The 19,969-nt window shown below is 39.3% G+C and overlaps 2 protein-coding genes across 2 annotated transcripts in view; one reads left to right on the top strand and one right to left on the bottom strand.

Moving 5' to 3' along the window:
• The window catches only part of BUB1 (BUB1 mitotic checkpoint serine/threonine kinase), a 44,892-nt gene extending 31,212 nt beyond the window's left edge, over positions 1–13,680 (bottom strand). The window contains exons 1-9 of the mRNA XM_059188412.1: positions 13,548–13,680; positions 10,146–10,205; positions 9,905–10,043; positions 8,895–9,091; positions 6,368–6,411; positions 5,670–5,770; positions 3,706–3,758; positions 3,428–3,612; positions 1,671–1,822 (exon numbers count right to left, since the gene is read on the bottom strand). Of these exons, the coding sequence (XP_059044395.1) occupies positions 1,671–1,822; positions 3,428–3,612; positions 3,706–3,758; positions 5,670–5,770; positions 6,368–6,411; positions 8,895–9,091; positions 9,905–10,043; positions 10,146–10,205; positions 13,548–13,573 (957 nt within the window). The 5' untranslated portion in view covers positions 13,574–13,680. The remainder of the gene's footprint in view (positions 1–1,670; positions 1,823–3,427; positions 3,613–3,705; positions 3,759–5,669; positions 5,771–6,367; positions 6,412–8,894; positions 9,092–9,904; positions 10,044–10,145; positions 10,206–13,547) is intronic.
• A 151-nt stretch (positions 13,681–13,831) lies between these two features.
• The window catches only part of ACOXL (acyl-CoA oxidase like), a 349,566-nt gene continuing 343,428 nt past the window's right edge, over positions 13,832–19,969 (top strand). The window contains exons 1-2 of the mRNA XM_059188392.1: positions 13,832–14,264; positions 17,117–17,226. Coding sequence (XP_059044375.1) covers positions 17,225–17,226 — 2 coding nt within the window. The 5' untranslated portion in view covers positions 13,832–14,264; positions 17,117–17,224. The remainder of the gene's footprint in view (positions 14,265–17,116; positions 17,227–19,969) is intronic.

The raw sequence follows: 19,969 nt of genomic DNA, 5'->3' as shown, positions 1-19,969 counted from the left end.
TAAACTGTTGGGACTATATCGTAATAAAAAGTGTTGCACAGCAAAGGAAACCATTACAAAACAAAAAGGCAACCTACTGGGAGAAGGTATTTGCAAATAACATATCCAATAAGGGGTTAATATTCAAAATAAATAAAGAACTTGTATAACTCAACACCAGAAAAACCAAACAATTGGATTAAAAAAATGGATAAAAGATCAGCATAGTCATTTTTCAGAGAAAACATAGAGATGGCCAGCAGACACATGAGAAGATGCTCAACATCACTCATCATCAGGGACACGCAAATCAAAACTACAATCAAATATCACTTCATACCTGTCAGAATAACTAGTATCAAAAAGAGAGATGGCAAGTATCAGCAAGGATGTGGAGAAAAGGAAACCCTCATGCACTGTTGGTGGGAATGCAAATTGGTGCAGCCACCAGGGAAAACAGTATGGAGGTTCCTCAAAAGATTAAAAATAGAAATACTATATGGTCCAATAATCCCCACTATTGGGTATTTATCTAAAGAAAACAAAAACACTAATTCGATACACACACACACAGACTGGAATGTTATGCAGGCATAAAAAAGGATCAGATCATGTCATTTGCAACAACATAGATGGACAAAGAGGGTACTGTGCTAAGTAAAAGAAGTCAGATTGAGAAAGACAAATACCATATAATTTCACTCATACGTGGAATTTAAAAACCAAAATGAATGGATAAACAAAAAAAAAGTAGACTCAGTCCTATAAAGACAGAGAACAAACTTATGGTTGCTATGATGACAGACGGTAGCTATGCTTGTGGTGAACACAGCATAACATGCAGAGAAACTGAATCGTTATGTTGCACACTTGAAACTAATGTAATGTGGATGAACTATATTCAAATTAAAAAAAAATGAAAGAGAAAGAAAAAGGATATATGTCTGGCATACATCAGGAAGTGAGACAAATGCAGCATGTCGTTCTAAGAACAAAGGAGCAAGAAAACATTTGGGATGATGTGTATGTTGACTATCTTGATTGTGAAGACAGGTTTATGAGTGTATGTGCATGTCAGACCTTAGCAAATTTTATACTTTAGATATGTGTAATTTACTGTATTTCACTTATACTTCTATAAAGCTCCTAAATAAAAAGAAAAAATCTAAAAAAAGAAGAAATTGAGGTGCTTATATCTTCACTGTATCCTATATCACAGTTAGACATATACTATGTGAAAATTTAAGCACCATTATGTAGCTTAAATTTATTTTCAATCTACCTCATTCATTAAGTAATTTTAATACATGAGTCTAACAATTTCATTACCTCTCCCCCTCTTCCAACATGAAACAATGGCAAACAAAATATATATAGATGATGAATTATTAATTATATTCAAATTCTCATTATATAAGTTACCGTGCAAAAAATTTTTGAAAGACCACATATATGAATACATAAAAAATAGGGACATACACACACATAAAAACATACACAATCTGTAATTCCTTTTTCTCATTTTACATTTTGAATACCTTTCTGTGTCCAATTGTAAAAATTTGGAATGCTAGTAGCTACATTAACATCAGAATTAAGTATAAATAAACATGGTCCAGGAAGGAGCAAGTTATCAACCAAAATCAGTGTCACTAGGCATGGGAAGCACTCAGAGAAAAGCACACACATACCTCAGACCTTTCCTGGAAAACAGGCAAGTTCTCCTGGGATGTCTCCACCACCTGATGCAACTTCTTATGCAGTTCATCCATCTTCTGTTTTAATAGTTGTTCTTCAAAAGCATTTGCTTCTTTTCTTTTCATATAATGTCTATCTTCATTCACTTTAGGAAAGAGAACATGGTTTCCATGCAAAGTTTAAATTCAGGTCATCAGAGGAATAAACAAAAAACAAGTGAAAGTTTATTTTTCAGATGGCAATTTTTTTGCTAGTCTTTTCTATGTGTTTTAGCTTATTAGAACTGAAAAATGTATCACCTCTTAATTGTAATTTTTACTTGCCTTCAATATGATTACTTATAGGTTCAGGGCAGGTAGGTTATAAAAATCTACATATTGATCATTAAAAATATTTGGCAATCTCATAGTATGATATTAATCGCTTCTAAAACAGTCGTGATCCTGCAAATCCTTTGGAAATAGAACACTTTTTAAGAGATCTAAATCTGGGGCACCTGGGTGGCTCAGTGGGTTAAAGCCTCTGCCTTCGGCTCAGGTCATGATCCCAGGGTCCTGGGCATCGGGCTCTCTGCTTAGCGGGGAGCCTGCTTCCTCCTTCTTTCTCTCTGCCTGCCTCTCGGCCTACTTGTAATCTCTGCCTGTCAAATAAATAAATAAAATCTTTAAAAAAAAAAAAAAAAGAGATCTAAATCTGTAGGTGCTTTCTAAGAAGAAACAGGAGTCAAATGCCCCACATGGCAGTTAGTCGCACCTGCAGTGACTGCTTAATGTGACATCACACGCAGAGCAAATCCTCTGGCTTAGATCGTAGGTCACAGTGTTGGAAAGAAAAATGTGTCTGTGCGTGACACACACCAGCCCTTCTTGAGTGTTAACTGCCTATTCTCTCAGTTGTTGAACAAATGAGAAATGTTAAACCAAAAAAGGCCAAAAGAGCAGCTACTGTTCACATGCGTTAAATGGTATAAATGTTCCGATCGATCAAAATGTTCCAATCGATCACTTCCCTCATGGGGCACCCGGGTGGCTCAGTGGGTTAAGCCTTTGCCTTCGGCTCGGGTCATGATCTCAGGGTCCTGGGATCGAGCCCCGCATCGCGCTCTCTGCTTGGTGGGGAGCCTGCTTCCTCCTCTCTCTCTGCCTGCCTCCCCGCTTACTTGTGATCTCTCTCTCTGTGTCAAATAAATAAATAAAATCTTAAAAAAAAAAAAAAAAGTTCACTTCCCTCTCTCACGTTCACATTGTTCCCTCGGAGACATGCAGAGATGTCAGTGATAACATGCATGGTTTTCCCATGAGGAGCAAAACGTGACCTGCTAGACAGCCGTAAATGACAGGGCACTCTGATCAGAGGATCCCATCTTGATCGCTCCTTTCTCAACTCCAGTTCCTGACTTGACCCTTTTACAGCACAAATGACTGACCTACAGATTTAAAAGCACTATATACAGAAGTTCAAACCCATACGGGTAATATTTACAAGCTTAAACCATCACTAAAAGTGAAGGCAACATTGGTCTATCTACTTGATCTATGTCAGTGCTGTTCCAACTCTGAGCCTCGCTGTCAAGACATCAGTTGAGTCCCTGGACACATGTGGCTGCCACACTTGTATTTAACAAAGATTTCTAGAGATGTTTTTACAGATTTTTTCAGCTTAGTCAATCACTTGTTTAAAAAGGTAGTTTACTCAAAGATTATTATTTTCAGTGACATAAGAGTATCTCAAATCGTAAGAGTGCAAGTACCCCACTGTTCATGCTTTCTCCGTTGATTGTATTTCTGGGCTCTCAGCTCTTCAAAGGAAAATTCTGATTCTCCGCGAATAAGCTTCTCCTTGCAATACATGACAACCTGCTGAATGTCAGCTCTAGCTGCTGAAGATGCTTGTGCAGAATATTCTGATTTAGAAATCACGATCACCCTTTGTTCCCTATAATGGGGGAAAATGTATAATTTACTGCAGCGTATGAAAACAGCTCTCGAAGGAAACTAAGTAAAAGATTACTGAACAGGTTATACTTGCTTTTTTGACTCTTTATCACCAACTGAAGATACTACCCCAGAAACTTCTGAACCCTAAAAAGACAGAAAAGGAATGTAAGTATTCACTTAACTGAAAAGAAACTGTCATCCAAAGTATTCCACAAAACAAAATGAAAGCAGTGGAGCGGCTCCTTCATCAACCAGATTTCTTTATTTTTTATTTTTAAATGATTTTATTTATCTATTCATTTGAGGGAGAGAAAGAGCGCGAGCAAGGGAGCACAGCGGGAGGGGCAAAGGGAGAGGATCCCAAGTAGATTCTGCTGAGCCTGGAGCCTGACATCTCAGGACCCTGAGATCAACACTTGAACAAGAACCAGGAGTCGGTCACTCAACTAACTGAGCCACTCAGGCACCCCAATAATCAACTAGATTCATATATGTTCTTTAAAATTATGATTAATTTAATTATAATCAATTAATTATATCATTAACTATTAATGATTAATCTTGTGACTTTTGTAACTGAAAGTCCATTAAGAGTGATTAAGAAAATTTCTCCTTGGAGGCTGGGGATACAGGGGTGGCTCAGTCAGTTAAGCATCTGACTCTTGATTTTGGCTCAGGTCATGATCTCAAGGTTGTGAGATAGAACCCTATGTCAGGCTCCACAATGGGCGTGGAGCCTCCTTAAGTTTCTTTCTCCCTCTCCCTCTACCCCGGCCCCCAACACCTATGGAAAAATTTCCACTTGGTAGTAGAGAAGGGCGTTATTTCCCTCTAACTGATAGACTAAGAGCTGGGCCAGAGTACTTATGTGTTATGGGATTAATGTTCTAAAATTCTACGTTAATAAAAGAAACATAAAAATTTCCTTTTGGTCCTATTGTATCCTCAGGAGTTCCCAATGCTGGTACTCACTCACTAAACAAATATTTATTAAATATCTCATCGATGTCATACCCTGAGCTAGGTCCTGGAAATGTGACCATAAATAAGACCATTTCTGCTGTCTAAGTTTACATAGTTGGGGCAATAGAATGCAATGAGACTGGCAAAATGTGTAGAATGTAAAATGAGATAGTCTGAGTATCTATCAGAGTGAGAAATGCATATTCCATGTCTAGGAATGTGTGACATTAATAAAACTTGCTCATGTGCACTAAGAAATGAAGCACTCCCATTGGATTTAGCTGGAAGGAGGTCCTAAGCAAAGTGAAAGAGCAATTGTACCAGGAGGAGGACAGATGCTGGAAAACAAGGCCGAGGGAAACAAAGACTTGAGCAGCAGAGGTCTCAAAAGGACAAAGTCTCAAAGAGGATGAAGAACAAGTACAAGTGGAAGACGATTTTTCCCAACTGTGCAACTATATTTACTGGTTAGTGGCTAAAAATTGACAGATATCATCTAATGGCTTTTGTTGTCTCATGAAAATACTATTTTTGCCAGCTCCTGAAGGAGAGATTAAAGACCACCGGGTCCCAAGTTTGAGGGAAGTGAAGAGGAGTTTAAAATCACTTTCATGTGGCAGTAGAGAGTGAAAGAGGATACCGAGGAAATACGTACAACATAAAGAGTGAACCAGGAAACTGGAAACATAATTTCTGGGGAGGAGGAAAGCCCTGGTTGAGGTGAATAGGTACCATCATCCCAACCTCCTGGGTGTTTAAGCAGGGCTCGGGAACCTCCAGGTGGGTATTACCCAATGCAGGAGGGATGCCTGGCCTGTGTGACGGAGGCTGGTGGAAAACGGAGGAGAGCAGTTGCTGGGCAGGAAGTGAAGACAGGTTATATAGGGGGCCCCTAAGTCAGATAAACACGGGAAGTGAAGGCCAGACAGTAAGTTATTTAAATTTAATATCAGAGGTGAGCAGTGGTAGATGACGACAGGTCGGTGACAGAGAGGTTAGTCGTCAGACAAGGTCAAACAAATGAGAAAGGCAGCTAGATGGCCGTTCAAAGCCAATACCAGTTCGCACACAACCCATGAGTAATATTATTACCTGATTCTTAGACATGCAAGCTGAGTTATTTCCTGGATTTGATTTTGAAGTCATCATTTGGTTTAAAATCTGAGCATTATGGAGAGGTTCTGAAGTCCTAGCTATGAGAGGAAAAGAAGATGAAATAAAGAGGAAAAAAGGGTAAAACCATATTAAGTAAAATTATTACAAATACATTCCTCTGGTCTTTCAATAAGTAGCATAAGAAATAAATCAACTCATTGACCACTGTCTCAGAAAATTTAACTAAAACTCTTTTTAGATAAAAGGAATATTATATAGATAATTTAAATAAAAGGATGGGATAGTTGATGCTTATTGCTGAAATATAATTTTTATCTCTAAAGAATGATGACAACATTTCTTCAAAAGTTGCATTAAACACATTTGACTCAATTCAGAATAGATGGACTCTAGAATAAGTCTTGTCCTTTATTTTGGGTAATTTTAATTGTTTTAAGTCCTAAAAATATAATGAATCAAGTTTTCTTGGGGTTTGCTCTTTTAATTTGCTTTAACATAGCTCTGCTCTACAGGGATTTTTGCTAGGCATTATTACCAGGCTGCTTTCCCCATTACCTAAGACAATACAATTAATAAATACTGGATGAAATTTTTTTTTAGGTACGGAAAAAAGGCAGTGCAAATCAGAGATTACATTATTAATAACTCAGACATTTTAGAAAGCATTATTTTACCTTGAATTGGCAAATGCGTTTCAGTGAGGCGTGCCTGGAATAACCTGAATGACAGGAGTGAAAGCATCAAACTCAGTTTAATACCTAGTTGTATTAAAGTAAAGACTAAATCTAGCTATCTGGCTCGATCTCAACCTATCAAGACAGCTTATCACAAGCTAGTGAAGACTGAGATCGAGAGAGAATGTCAAGCTGAATCTTAGAATTGCTTCAAAATTTAAATAAAAAAAAATTCTGGGATTTTCTTCATACCCAATATACTACATTAGAAAAACTCCCCCATCTGCCTGGTTTATGTCAGTATTTCTCTAACTCACATAACAGATGTAGCCTCTTCCTCTGTACATCAAGCCTGCAAATGTTACACCATGGGGAGCTTGAGCTCCCTATCTTAAGCATTCTACACACTTGGAACATAATGAACATAATATTTAGGAGAAATAAGTCCAAAACTTAGACTATCATTCCAAAATGTAGATATATGTTACTATTCATGCTGTGAGAATTTTTAAAAATGTCATTTCATGACACCTTTGCACACCATCTCACTTGTCAAGTAATATGCAACTTCCAAACCTGACATTTTTCGGTGATGTGAGCAAGAGTGTATAGTATAAAGAGACTAAAAGATGTATAACCAAATGCCAAATCTTGTGACTCTTAATTCAAACAAACCAACAGTTAAAAAAAAAAAAAAAACCCACAATGTTTTACACGATGAGGAAGGTCTGAGAATTAGAGGATATTAAGGAATTATAATTAAAATTTGTTAGGTATGAAAATGGCATAAGGTTCTGTTAAAAAAAAAATCACTTTTTAGAGATGTTTATGTGTTTGGGGTAAAATATTTTGCTGTCTTGGATTTGCCTTAAATTCTTCAGCATAATAAAAACGTGATCAAATGTTAATAATTATTTAAAAGTAGGTGATAGGTAAATGGGAGGTTCATTATACTAATTTTTCTTTCTTTCTTTCTTTCTTTCTTTCTTTCTTTCTTTCTTTCTTCTTCTTCTTCTTTTTTTTTTTAAAGATTTCATCCATTTATTTGACAGAGATCACAAGTAGGCAGAGAGATAGGCAGAGAGAGAGGGGGAAGCAGGATCCCTGCCAAGCAGAGAGCCCGATGCGGGGCTCAATCCCAGGACCCAGGATCATAACCTGAGCCGAAGGCAGAGGCCCAACCCACTGAGCCACTCAGGTGCCCCTAATTTTTCTTTCTTTAATATTTTTTTATGAGTTTTTTAATGAGAATTTGAAAATTCTCATAAAAAAGTTAAAAAAAAAAAACATGAGCACTGTAGCTAAGTTGAAAACAATGAGTATATTAAATGCTGGCAAGGGGTACAGTGAGATAAGTTACTTCATCGTCTGCTAAAGAGCGGGCCACCAAAAAACTTGTATTACCTTTTGAGCAGGTAATGTGATTCCATGTATCATGAAACTTAAAAACTCTTCATATACCCTTTAACTAGATAGTTTCAATTCTGAGAATCTATCTGAAGGAATGAGATAAAAATCGGAAATATATTGGGAGATAACTCTATGATAAAAGAAAAAGACTCTAACACAGAGCTTCAGGTATGTTAAAGCATGCCTCTAAATCCTATAACAAGCAGAGAAAAATGTGCCAAATTAAAATGCCAGGTTTCTTCTGCTTCTCTATTTTTCCATATTTTCAAAATGTCCTAAATGAAGTCTATTTAATCACAGAAAAAAAAAAACTGTGAAAAATAGAGTTATTCATGAAGATATTCACTATGTTGTTCTTCATAAAAATCAAAATGTTGAAAACATCTTAAATGTTGATTTAGAGAACACTTCAATTATGACCTAACTCTGGGACAGATTTCACACCTACTTTATAGGTAGTATAAAGGTTTCTAGGACAGAATAAAGCTCAACAGACATAACATACAGTATGATTTACTCTTAAATACACAAATACAAGGACACACACACAGGTGTAGGAAAGGATACTGGAAGGCAATGTGCCACAATGTTGATAGTAATATTTCTGGGTAATTTCCTTTTCTTTATACTATTCTGTATTATCCACACTTTCACAATGAGAATTTTCCATATGATTAATAAGATTATTTTTAATTTTTTTAAAAAAGATTTTTAAAATTTATTTGACAGAGAGTGAGAGAGGGAACACAAGCAAGGGCAGTAGGAGAGGGAGAAGCAGGCTTCCAACTGAGCACGGAGCCCAATGCGGGGCTCGATCCCAGAACTCTGGGATCATGACCTAAAACAAAGGCAGCCACCAACTGAGCCACCCAGGTGCCCCATAAGAAAAGATTTTTAAGAGCAAACATGACATTTCCAAGTAGGGAATACCATGTAGAGTTGTTTTTATTTTAAGATTTTATTTATCTGAGAGAGAGGGTGAGCATGACCAAGGGGAGACACAGAGGGAGAAGCAGACTCCTTGCTAAGCAGAGCTTGATCCCTGCTCAGCAAGGGACCAATCCCGGGATCATGACCTGAGCCGAAGGTCACACCCCAAGTTTTATTTTCTAACTACCTGTAGTGTTGTTGCAGCAGCTCTCTTGGTTCGGCCTGGTTTTGAAGTCCTCTCCGAAGAACAGCGCTGGCATGCTGCAGCTCTCCCTGGCCTTCCAGATGCCCTGCCCAGGCTACGTAGAGAGGAGATGACAAGGTTCCAATCCCGTGGTTGTAAAGAAACTCAAAGAACTGATGAAGATCACTGTTGTACTGAGCCTACAGAAGCCCAAAGCAAACAGATATAAGAACAAAGGAATTGGTGGTCTAGGTATGGCCCAGGGCCCAGCCACCTTCTGTGTTCAGTCTTCATGGAATCCTCAGGCTATACGGCTCTCTGACAGCAAACCTAAAAATTAAGCTTATTCCTTTCCTTTGACATTCAATGTTCCCAAAATTACCCATACTAATTCTCGGGAACTATCCATAATGACTCATGAAGTAAGTACTACAGTTGTCTTAATCAGGGCCTGCTCAAGTACCATAGTGTGCCTCAAATCCTACTATCCTATAATTCAGTGAACAAATACATCTTAATTCTACCCATTCATGATTACTAGAACTCCTGCCCCCAGGAGCAGTCTTCATTTCAAAACTGAAGAGGTCTGGCCTTTTAACACTTGACCTGAGGCAGCCTTTTCCTTTTAGTATTAAATTTAGTTCCAGAGAGTTAATATTTTCTTAATTATTCACAATGAATTTAATTTACTCCCAGGAACCCTCTGAGTACCTGGCAGTGCCTGCTTATCCTTCCATCCCCACCCCGCTCCCATTCAAGAAACCTTTTAATTTAATGGTTTCTATCTCACATCATAACACTTACAGTGGTTGATAGAGGAGAAGGGTTTTAAAATTAAATTACTGACTCTGTAATAGAGAAGCCAAAAGCTTCCAAAATACACACTCTGGCCATACAACTTTGGAAAGAGAATAGTTAAAGTAAGATAATCTAAAATGATCTTAAAATCTGGGAAAACAAGCAAAAACACAGTAGGATTACAGATTAGATTATACATCTGAAAGCATACTTACAAATTTTAAACAGTAATTTATGAATCTTGGGTCATTGTGGTATTTCTTCTTATCCAAAAACTCCTTCATTAAATGTTCTAATAAAGTTGTCAAGTATTCCTTATTTTCAGGAAAGTTCTCTTCTACCCACTGCATGTAACTAGAAAAATATGGATGATATTAATTTTCAAGGCAGCATATAATTTATTTATTTATTTATTCATATAGTTTATTTAAAGGAAAAAATAAACTGAATGCTAACCTTTCCCATTCACCAAGTGGGTCATCGCCCTTGTAGCTCTGCATATGGGCTTCAAACATTCTAGAAAGAGAAAAATATGCACATGACTTATTAGGGATGATTCCTAAAAGCAAAAGATATATTTTATGTTCCTCATTTATACACCTTAAATGGAAATCTTAAATATAAATAAATATAAAATATATTTATATATTAAATATAAAATAAATATATTATATATAAATATAAAAATATAAAATTTATATATTAAATATAAAATAAATCTTAAATCTCAAATGCGACATTAAAAATTAAAAGATTATTCACTTAAAAGTGGCCAGAAAATTCAAGCACAGTTATCTTTCCAGAAGATAGCAAGACCCAAGGCCCCCAAATTTAGCCCTTATAAAGAGGCAGCTGGAAGAGGATCCCAGACTCTATTCCAAAGGATCTTTTTCTCCTGTCACTGATGCCCAATGTCACTACCATCCTGAGGGCACCGTCCACAAGTTGCTATTCCTCAAATGGTGGGACCCCCTACCCCTACTGCACAGAAGCTTGGCTAAGACTTGGCTAGGAGACATGAAGGGGGCTTGTGAGTGAGCATGGGAGTGTAGGATACTACCAAGTTTCCAGACACTTCGCTTTCTGGCAATGTTCATAAAACATAATGGCAATGTTCATAAATCAGCCACTATGGTTTCCTCTGCTTGCTGCTACTTTCACATACTATCCTCAGCTTTAAAAAAAAAAAAAAAATCAGCCAAGTGAAGGAAAGTTCTCTAAGGGCACTTGGGTGCTAGGAGGGCAAATGAACAAACAGAAACATGTGAAATAAAGTCACGTGATATTAAAAACTTAGGGGAAAAAAACCAAAACCAAACCAAAACAAAACAAAATGGAAGATGAGGTAAGAGTATGATAAGAGTTACAATTTTTAGATAGAATGGTCAGGAAAGGCCATTCTCTCTGAGGGGGTGGCACTTGATCAAAGTCAAAGAGCCATGCAGTTATTTACGTGTGCTGAGCTAGACGGGTGGCGTGACAGTATATAATGTGCATTTAAAACATCCATTCTGCTCCTTCAAGCAAAGGGGATGGGGAGTGGGAACAGAAGTGGGAAACCAGTCAGGGAGCTACTTCAGTCTCATGGGGTGGTGGGCTGAACTAGGGTGGGAACAATGCAAGTACGGAATTTGGGGTGTTTTGAAGAAATAATGGGACTTGCTTCCTGGATATGAGAGAGTCAAGCTAAGAAAGATTTCAGATTTTCTATCGGAGAAATTACATGATTTTTTGAAAAAAGGACTTGAAAGCAATACTTTCTCCTGGCTAGCATATGTATACCAATGCAATCAATTTTTCTTATGACTCAAAATCTAGAAGACACAAAAGAAAAGGTCGATAAAGTAAATATATATATATTTATATATAAAGTAAACTATATATAAATAAAAAGCTTCCATATGTCAAATAAACACAACATCAAGCAGAGTCAAAAGAGAAATGATCAACTGGTATAAAAAAAATAAAACCAGCTTTTAGAAATTGGGGGGGAAAACAATTAAAAAAAAAAAAAAAGGCATTCTAAAGGAAAATATTCAACCTCTCTTACAAGAGAAATTTACCTCACTCAGAATTTCCCACCTACCAGATTGGCAAAACTAAAACAATGTGGCAACAGTGTATAGATGAAGCAATGGGAAACAGGCACTCTCACATCTTGCTTGAAGGTAAGAGTGCTCATGATCCCTGCTGAGGGAACTGGTAATATCTGCCAAAATTACAGACGGATCTACTTTTGATCTAGCAAATCCACTTCTGGGAATCTAAAAAACAGATATATTTGTGTATGTGCAAAATGTCACACGTACAAGATTTTTCACTGCAGTTCTATTTAGAAAAAGACTGTTAATAACCCAAAGAGCCATAAATAGGGGACTTTTTAGATCAATTATGGTACATGAAATATGCAGCTGTAAAATAGATTGAGAAAGAGCTCTATATACTGATAGAGATCTCCAAGGATACTGTTAAGCAAAAAAAGCTACACTTAAATGAAATAAAGGCAGCAATTGTACAGACATATACATATACACCCCTCCATATACACACATACATGCATGCATATATAGATATACTAATGTAATATTATAATATAAATATATCTGCAAAAAGAAACATTTGAAAATTAAACTAGAAAAATGATTCCATACGAGGGGTTGGGAGAGTAGGTAGGCATAATAAATCTCAGTGAATACTTTTAAAAATCTTTTTAAAAAGCCAAATAAATGTATTACTTATTTTTAAAAATGAACAAGTAATTACTTCTAAATTTTAATCTCCTTCGCATGCTTCATAGGTGTGCTCCCCCAAATTAAGTTAATAACAGACCGCTGCAAATAAACATTTCATATTCCAATACCAACCACATTTCCCTAAATGACCTGAATACACTGTAAATGAATACCAAAAACATCCAGTTCACTGGAGCAAATTAGTCTTTACAAAGTCAAAATGAGGTGAGAAAAACCCGATTTCCCTTTTAAAATGGGGAAAACAAGTTTCTAAAAGTGAACTAGTTTGCTGTCTTAAAGGCAACAGGTTTTTGCTTTGGCTGTACTTAACCATCCCGGTCTTCTGATCCCTCAAGAGAGTAAATTACCCTGGTGCTGATAAAACGAACCAGTTTTACTTCCTGTCACATATGACTGAACTGTTTTCAATGCTTTTCAAACGATCTAGATAAATCACCTCAAGTCATAAAGCTAAGGTGTGAGAATGTAAGAAACTGTTAGCAGGTTAACCTAAGTAAGCATAGCTTTTTGGTAAAGTTCACGTTATTCAAAGACTCTTTTTCAAACTGATTGTGGGATTATGGGTAAGAGCTATTTTAAGTTCTCTTCCTACTGTACTATAATTTATTTTATTATTATTATTATTATTATTATTGGTAAATTAAGTGGTTTTGAGAGTTTCTCATGAAACCTATACGCAAGGCTTGGGGTTTTGCTGGGGTAGACTTTCTCCCGCGGCGACGATCTGCCGAGAGCGGATTCCTTACAGAGGTGAACTCCGAGAGCTCCGAGGGCCTCACGAGTTGGCCAAATCCCCCTAAACTGCCCCCGTGATCGCAGCTCGGAGGACGAGAGTCGGGGTCTCAGCGGACAGCGCCAACTACACGGTCGGGGGTCCTTTCCACGACCTGCAAGTGGCTCACAGCCTAAATGGGTGGGAATAGGGACGGGGAAGAAACACACCAAAGCCACGGAAACGGGCGGGAGGGGCAAAGGGAGGCAGGACTGCGGCCGCCCCGGGCGGGGACCTGCAGACCCCGAATTCTGGGTACTCCAGCCCCCTCCTCGGTCCGCAGTCGGAGGATGCGCCCCCGCCTCGCCCCCATCGCACCCGACCGACACTTACTGAAAGACATTTTCCGGGTTATCCATGGCGAGAGGACGCAGGCCAGCAACCGCCCACCCGAGTCGCCGGCGAGGAGCTGCCACCGATTTGAATCTCCCGCGCAGCCGCACTCGGGGCAACGGGCGTCTGCAAGGCGCCTGGCCATTGGCCTCGGCTGCAGACGGGCTGGCCAATTGCCGGGGCCGTTGCCGGGAGACATTTGTCCCGCCTCCCTCCGGCGCAACGCTCGCTCCTCCCACTTCCCCCGCTGTCCTCAGTTGGATTGTAAACTCCCGGCGCGCGGAGTGCAGGCTAGGTTTTGAAGTACCGCGTGGGGAGGGAGCCCTAGAATTTTAGCTTAGTGACTACGCTGTGAGGGCACGTCGGTAGGCACTTCACGGCTGGTTATGTAGGTGATTTATGGCATGTGAAGATGATAGGTTAGTACCCTTGCAGACCTCTGGGCTTGATTTAACTCAGCTGAAGACTGGGTGCCCTAAAGCAGAGGAGGGCTCAAGGTCCTGGGAGCTGTTCCTTCATCCAAATGGCAATTAAAGTAAGAGTGGAGGAGTTTGAATAGATAGTAGAAGGCCAACAAGGAAACCTTCAACGTCTTCTGTGGAACGAGTTGCTCTGGAGACCCAAGTTCTCAGGAGTTATAAATGAGGATACCTCTTTGCGAAGGAGGCCAGATGTCTAAGAAGAAATATGGGATATGCCGATGCTTCCTGCCTAAAAGTGAGTTGGAAAAGAATCAACCTAGCTTTTCTGCCCCTTGGACTTTTTTTTTTTAATTAAAAAAATTTTTTTTAAATTTCTTTTCAGCGTAACAGTATTCATTGTTTTTGCACCACGCCCAGCGCTCCATGCAATCCGTGCCCTCCCTAATACCCACCACCTTGTTCCCCCAATCTCCCCCCGCCACCCCTTCAAGACCCTCAGGTTGTTTTTCAGAGTCCATAGTCTCTCATGGTTCACCTCCCCTGGCCCTTGGACTTTAATGACTTCCCATTCTACCTCTCCAGATTGTTTCAAAAGTCACATAACAATGCAAATAAAATACAAATAGTTAATTAATATGATTACCTTCCTTTCACAGAAGCTGTGTGGGGGTTTGTTCTCTTAGGGCCCTAAAAAAAAAAAAAAAAAAAAAAAGCAGCTTTTGGAAATGCTGATGCTCTCACAGTCCAGAATTTCATCCCCAGTGTTGACCAATTTGAATCTACACAAGAATCCGATTTGTAGCACTTAAAACAGAGAGAGTGCTCACTCTGGGGTCTTTAGACAAATGTTAGGTTCTGCTGACCATCACAGGAATTAGCACATTGTTGCATTCATTCAGGTTTTCAGCTTGTGTCTGATAATGGCTCAGTCATCAATTAGGAAATGTTGATTGAACACCCATCGTATACCAACTGTCATTGGATTTGTATCTAATTACAGCCTTGTCCGACTCAAACAGATCCATCCATAAGAAGCTAGTGGCTTTGTCCGGGAGATGAAGATGCAGTCATAGAACACTATTTAAATATGGTATATATGTGTATTACTTATATTAGTGTTCAGATTATCTCTTAAGGGGATATGTCACATAAAACTTAATGAGGAAGGTGGAGCTTGAATTAGGCCTTGAAGGGGGTGGGGGGGGTCAATCTCTCCCTTACTATCATAGCATTTTTAAAATAAGTGGCTTTGAAAGTTTCTCATGACACCTGCACAGAAAGTTTAGGTTTTTTGTTGGGTTAGACTTTTTTCTTCCATGGTGGTGATCTGCCCAGGGCAGATTCTATTAAAGAAGAGTTCTGAGGATTGCCCACATTAGCCATAGCCCAGCAGAGGAGGGCCTGGGTATCATTGAAGAGTGCCAGCTACACAGTGTGGACTCAGGAGTGGCTCACAGCCTAGTTGGTGATGGATGAGGGTGAGGTGGAGACAAAGTCCAAAGCCAAGGAAAGGAGCAGAAGGGGCCAAAGGAGACAGGACGGGGGGAGAGCCTGGAGGAGGTCATTCTTGGTGTAAACAGGGTTACTGTAGGATCACCCTGAAGAAATGTTAATGAGTAGTGGAGATGGTTTGATAGTTTGATGTCAAATCTTGAACGCTAACTTAAGGAGTTTGTACTTGATCATGATAGTAATTGGGCCTTTTAGGAGCAGCAGGTCTGGTTATGTGTAAAGAACACCTTTCCTGCTTCAGGGGCAGGAATGGACAGTTAAAACTTTCTCTTTCTTTAAAACTCTAATTTATCTGTTAATTTCAGTATTAAATTACTAACTATGTTAAATTGACTAAAAGATTCTCTACATTTTTAGGAAGGCCAATAGATGAAGTTTTTAAATTTGTATTTGGGTTTTCAGTGACTTGTTATTTCAATATCATAATCTCCACATCTACTAGAGGAGGGATGCCAGGCCACAACAGGGGAGAAGCTCCAACCTTGGCTTTCCCAAGGAGCAAGCAAATGGGCAAATGATTCAAGATCTTTTTATTTATTTATTTTTTTAAGGGTGTGGGGTGAGAGGCAGGGGAGAGGGGCAGAGAGAATCTTAAGCAGGCATGGAGCCTGACTTGGGGCTCCATCTCACAGCTCTGGGATTGATCTGAACCGAAATCAAGAGTTGGATGCTTAACCAACTGAGCTGCCTGGTGCCCCAAAATTCAAAGTCTTAATCTGGCTATCAGTTTCCTGATCTGTAAAATGAAAAAGAGAAATCTGCTTCTTTGTCTTTGTGTTTCTCTGTCTTCCACTATCCTATAACCTCATAAGGTTATTAGGTCCATTTAATCCCTGAACTCTCTTGGGTTGTCATATAATATCAAAGTTAGTGCTCTGTTTAGAAAAGAAAAATGATTATTTCTCTCTAGGTTCTGCCTATTTGACAAATGCAAGTAATCACAGATTCACATATATTTTCCTTCCTCTGGGAATTTAGAGCAACTTAGAGTAACAGTATTAAGTGTATTGCTGAAACATCATGTAAGATTGGATGTTTATAATTAGAACAGTTACAGAAAGCTGATGAGTGTTTTAAGGGACTATGGAATATTAAGAATAAAGTTGATTTGTAGGAAGAGAGATATAGAACACTATTTTAGAATATGTTTTTCTTCTGAGAATGGGTTGTGACTTCAGAAGATGCCTCTGTGGTTAAAACCCAGGATCCACTCTTGTGGATAAGAACTACATATATATTTGATCTTCCAGATGACCAAAGGCATATTTTTCATATATATTTTGTCTTCCTCTGTGGATTCTGTCTTACATACAGTTCACAAAACTTTTGGAATTTCCTTGAGAAACTGAGGAGAATGGCAAAGCTCTCTTTTGTTAATGAGGTGACTTTTGGAAAGCACCTAAGGATGGGGCTGGTTGCCAGAAGAACCAACTATGTGATTAGAAGGTTGGAACTTTCAGTGCACCCCCCCCCCCACCAACTACCAACCAACCTCAAACTTAGGAGAGGAGAGAAGCTGAAGGTTGACACAACCAATGGCTAAAGACTTAGTCAACCATGACTATGCAATGAAGCCTCCATATAAACCCAAGAGGGCAGCTTATTGGTCCTTTTTTTTTTCTTTTTTTTTTCCAGAGAGCTTTCACACTTGTGGAATCAGAATGTGTCACCAAATACCACCAAACTCCATGAGGACAGAAGCTCCGTCTGGTTATTGATTCATATCCTTTAGTAAACTGATAAATGTAAGTAAGTGTTTCCCTGAGTTATGTGAGCTACTCTAGCAAATTAATCAAACCCAAGGAGGAGGTGGTTGGAACCTCTAATCTGAAGTTGGGGTGGAGAAAAGTCTTATAAGACTGAATTTATAACTTATGGAACCTGATGCCATGTCTGGGTAGACAGTGTTAGAATTAAGTTGAATATTCAGATGTCCTGCTGGACACCCTGCTGGTGTCTGGGAATTGCTTGGTATTGTGGTGGAAGTGGGAATCGGGTGTCTCCCCTTGCCATGTTGGAATTGGATCCAGAAACCTTAAAAGTCCTCAAGTATGTCTCTCTCTTTGCTTCAGATGCCAGCCACAAGTCCCAGGGGTTCTCAGCCACCCATATTTCTGACCAATTGGCTACGAATTCAGGGGTTCCCACAACCTTCTCCAGGTTTGATAACTTACAAGATTGACTTACAGAAAACTCAGGAAACTTATGATTACAGTTTTATTACAAAAGATACACATAGGGTGTAGTCTAGGAAAATCCTGGACTTGGCCTTTCCATGCTCTCCCTTTGCGGAGTCAAGGTACATTATTTTCTTGGCACATCAGTGTGTTAACCAGCCAGGAATCTCCACTGAGCTTCAGTATCCCGAGTTTTTACTAGAGTTTCATTATGAAAGAACGACTGATTAAATCATTGGTGTGTGCGTGTGCATGCACGCGTGTGTGAGAGTGAACTCAACCTCTAACCCTCCCTCCTCTCTCTTGAGGTTGGGAGGACTGGCTGATATCCTGTGACTCCAAGCCCCAAACTTGATCTTTCTGCTGATCAGAAAGTTCATCTTTCTAATCTTTCTGGTTCATCTTTCTGTTGACAAGCTCCCATCCAGAAGCTATCTGGAGAGCCACCATGAGACACATCATTAGCATAACAAGAACTCCAATGACCTAGAGAGAATTTCAGGGGTTTTTGAAGATCCACCAGGAAACCAGGTTAAAGACCAGACAGATTTTTTTTTAATACCTTGGAATGATGTGCATCTTCGAGCATCAGCTCAGAATTTCATTAGCATTAATAGCTTCTATACTTTGTAACCTCTGTACTTTCAGGACAGCAATTACGTCCTCTTACAAAATTGGTATCCTTGCTCAGACTGGATTTGCTTCCATCCCTTCAAAGAGCTGGACACTTCTCAAGCTAGAGAAAAGAGCTAAATCAAGGCTCAGACTTGGCAACTTAGAAACATCAGTTTCAGAGACAGTCCTGACAGATGTTTACATAGCTGAGCACTGATAAAATTCTTGTCTGTGTATCGAAGTCTGAATTAGGTCCTTTAGTTTATCCTTTCGGAAACAAAGGAATGGCAGGAGGAAACGGAAGTGATACCGTGAATAACTGGTAGCCTGGTTTATGAGTTAATAAGTTGTATTAACTAAATGCAATCAGTAAATCAGCTTAATATACACACACATGTGGTGTTAAAATGATGAAGACAATTTAGGTGATCCAGACTTTGTTTAACACTTCAGGAAACAGGTAGTCCCCATTCCCCAGAGTCTAGAGGAAATTGAGGCATGCGAGGAAGTGGTGAGTTTTTAGGCAAAATGAACAGAGAAGAGAAAAAATTTTTAAAAGGGACAAGGAAAACATTGGCGTTATTGGTGATCAGGGATAGGTCTCCTGGATGGTGTGGCTTCTGGGCATAAGGTGGAATCCTCATAAGCACATGAAATTTTGAATGTTAGATTTGGATTTGTGGATCTAATCTCCCTGAGTTGATGATGCCTAGTCTACCTGGGAAAGTATGTTATTAGACACACATTAACTTAAAGTGACTGCTCAGCCCCTGTCCATATTTACCTGAGCTGTGTTTCTGACTTATAAGGCTCTGTGCCTTGCCTGTTACTGTCGTAGTCACTGGTCCTACTGTGACTTTTTTTTTTTTTTTTAAGATTTTATTTATTTATTTGACAGAGAGAGAGATCACAAGTAGGCAGAGAGGCAGGCAGAGAGAGAGAGAGAGAGAGAGGAGGAAGCAGGCTCCCTGCTGAGCAGAGAGCCCGATGCGGGACTCGATCCCAGGACCCTGAGATCATGACCTGAGCCGAAGGCAGCGGCTTAACCCACTGAGCCACCCAGGCGCCCCCCTACTGTGACTTTTATGTTGTTCTCTTTGATCTTTGTATCTTTGCAGTCTCTTTGCTTTTGCATACTGATGCACTATACTACACTTCTGACTATCAGACACTGATTGCATTTAGTTAATACAACTGATTTGCCTTTCCATTTGTTGCACTTTGCAATTTCTGTGCTATTTTAGCCTGCTTAAGCTCTTTCCCTGGCCTAGATGTTTGAATTACTGGTCAATGCTGCTTTGACTCTCCTTTTGTCTTGGAGAGGTCTTGGACCTTCTAGCTGTCTAACGGGACACCCAGATGATGACCTTACTGTTTTGTTGTTGTTTTTTAAGATTTTATTTATTTGTCAAAGAGAGAGAGAGAGGGAGAGAGCACATACAAGCAGGGGGAGCAGCAGGCAGAGGGAGAAGCAGACTTCTAGGGAGCCCGATAAGATGTGGGGCTCTATCCCAGGATCCTGGGATCATAACCTGAGCCAAAGGTGGATGCTTAACTGACTGAACCACCCAAATGTCCCTCCCACTGTTGTTTTTTTTTTTTTTAACTTATTTCCCATTTTGACTTCTTGACCACCTTGAACCGTTAACTTCTCAATCCATTTTCCTGATTATCTCTGACCTTTGGATCTCAGTGT

This window comes from Mustela lutreola, chromosome 9, assembly GCF_030435805.1.
Source record: "Mustela lutreola isolate mMusLut2 chromosome 9, mMusLut2.pri, whole genome shotgun sequence".
Taxonomy (NCBI): Eukaryota; Metazoa; Chordata; class Mammalia; order Carnivora; family Mustelidae; genus Mustela; species Mustela lutreola.
This window is presented reverse-complemented; position numbering and strand designations above follow the sequence as displayed.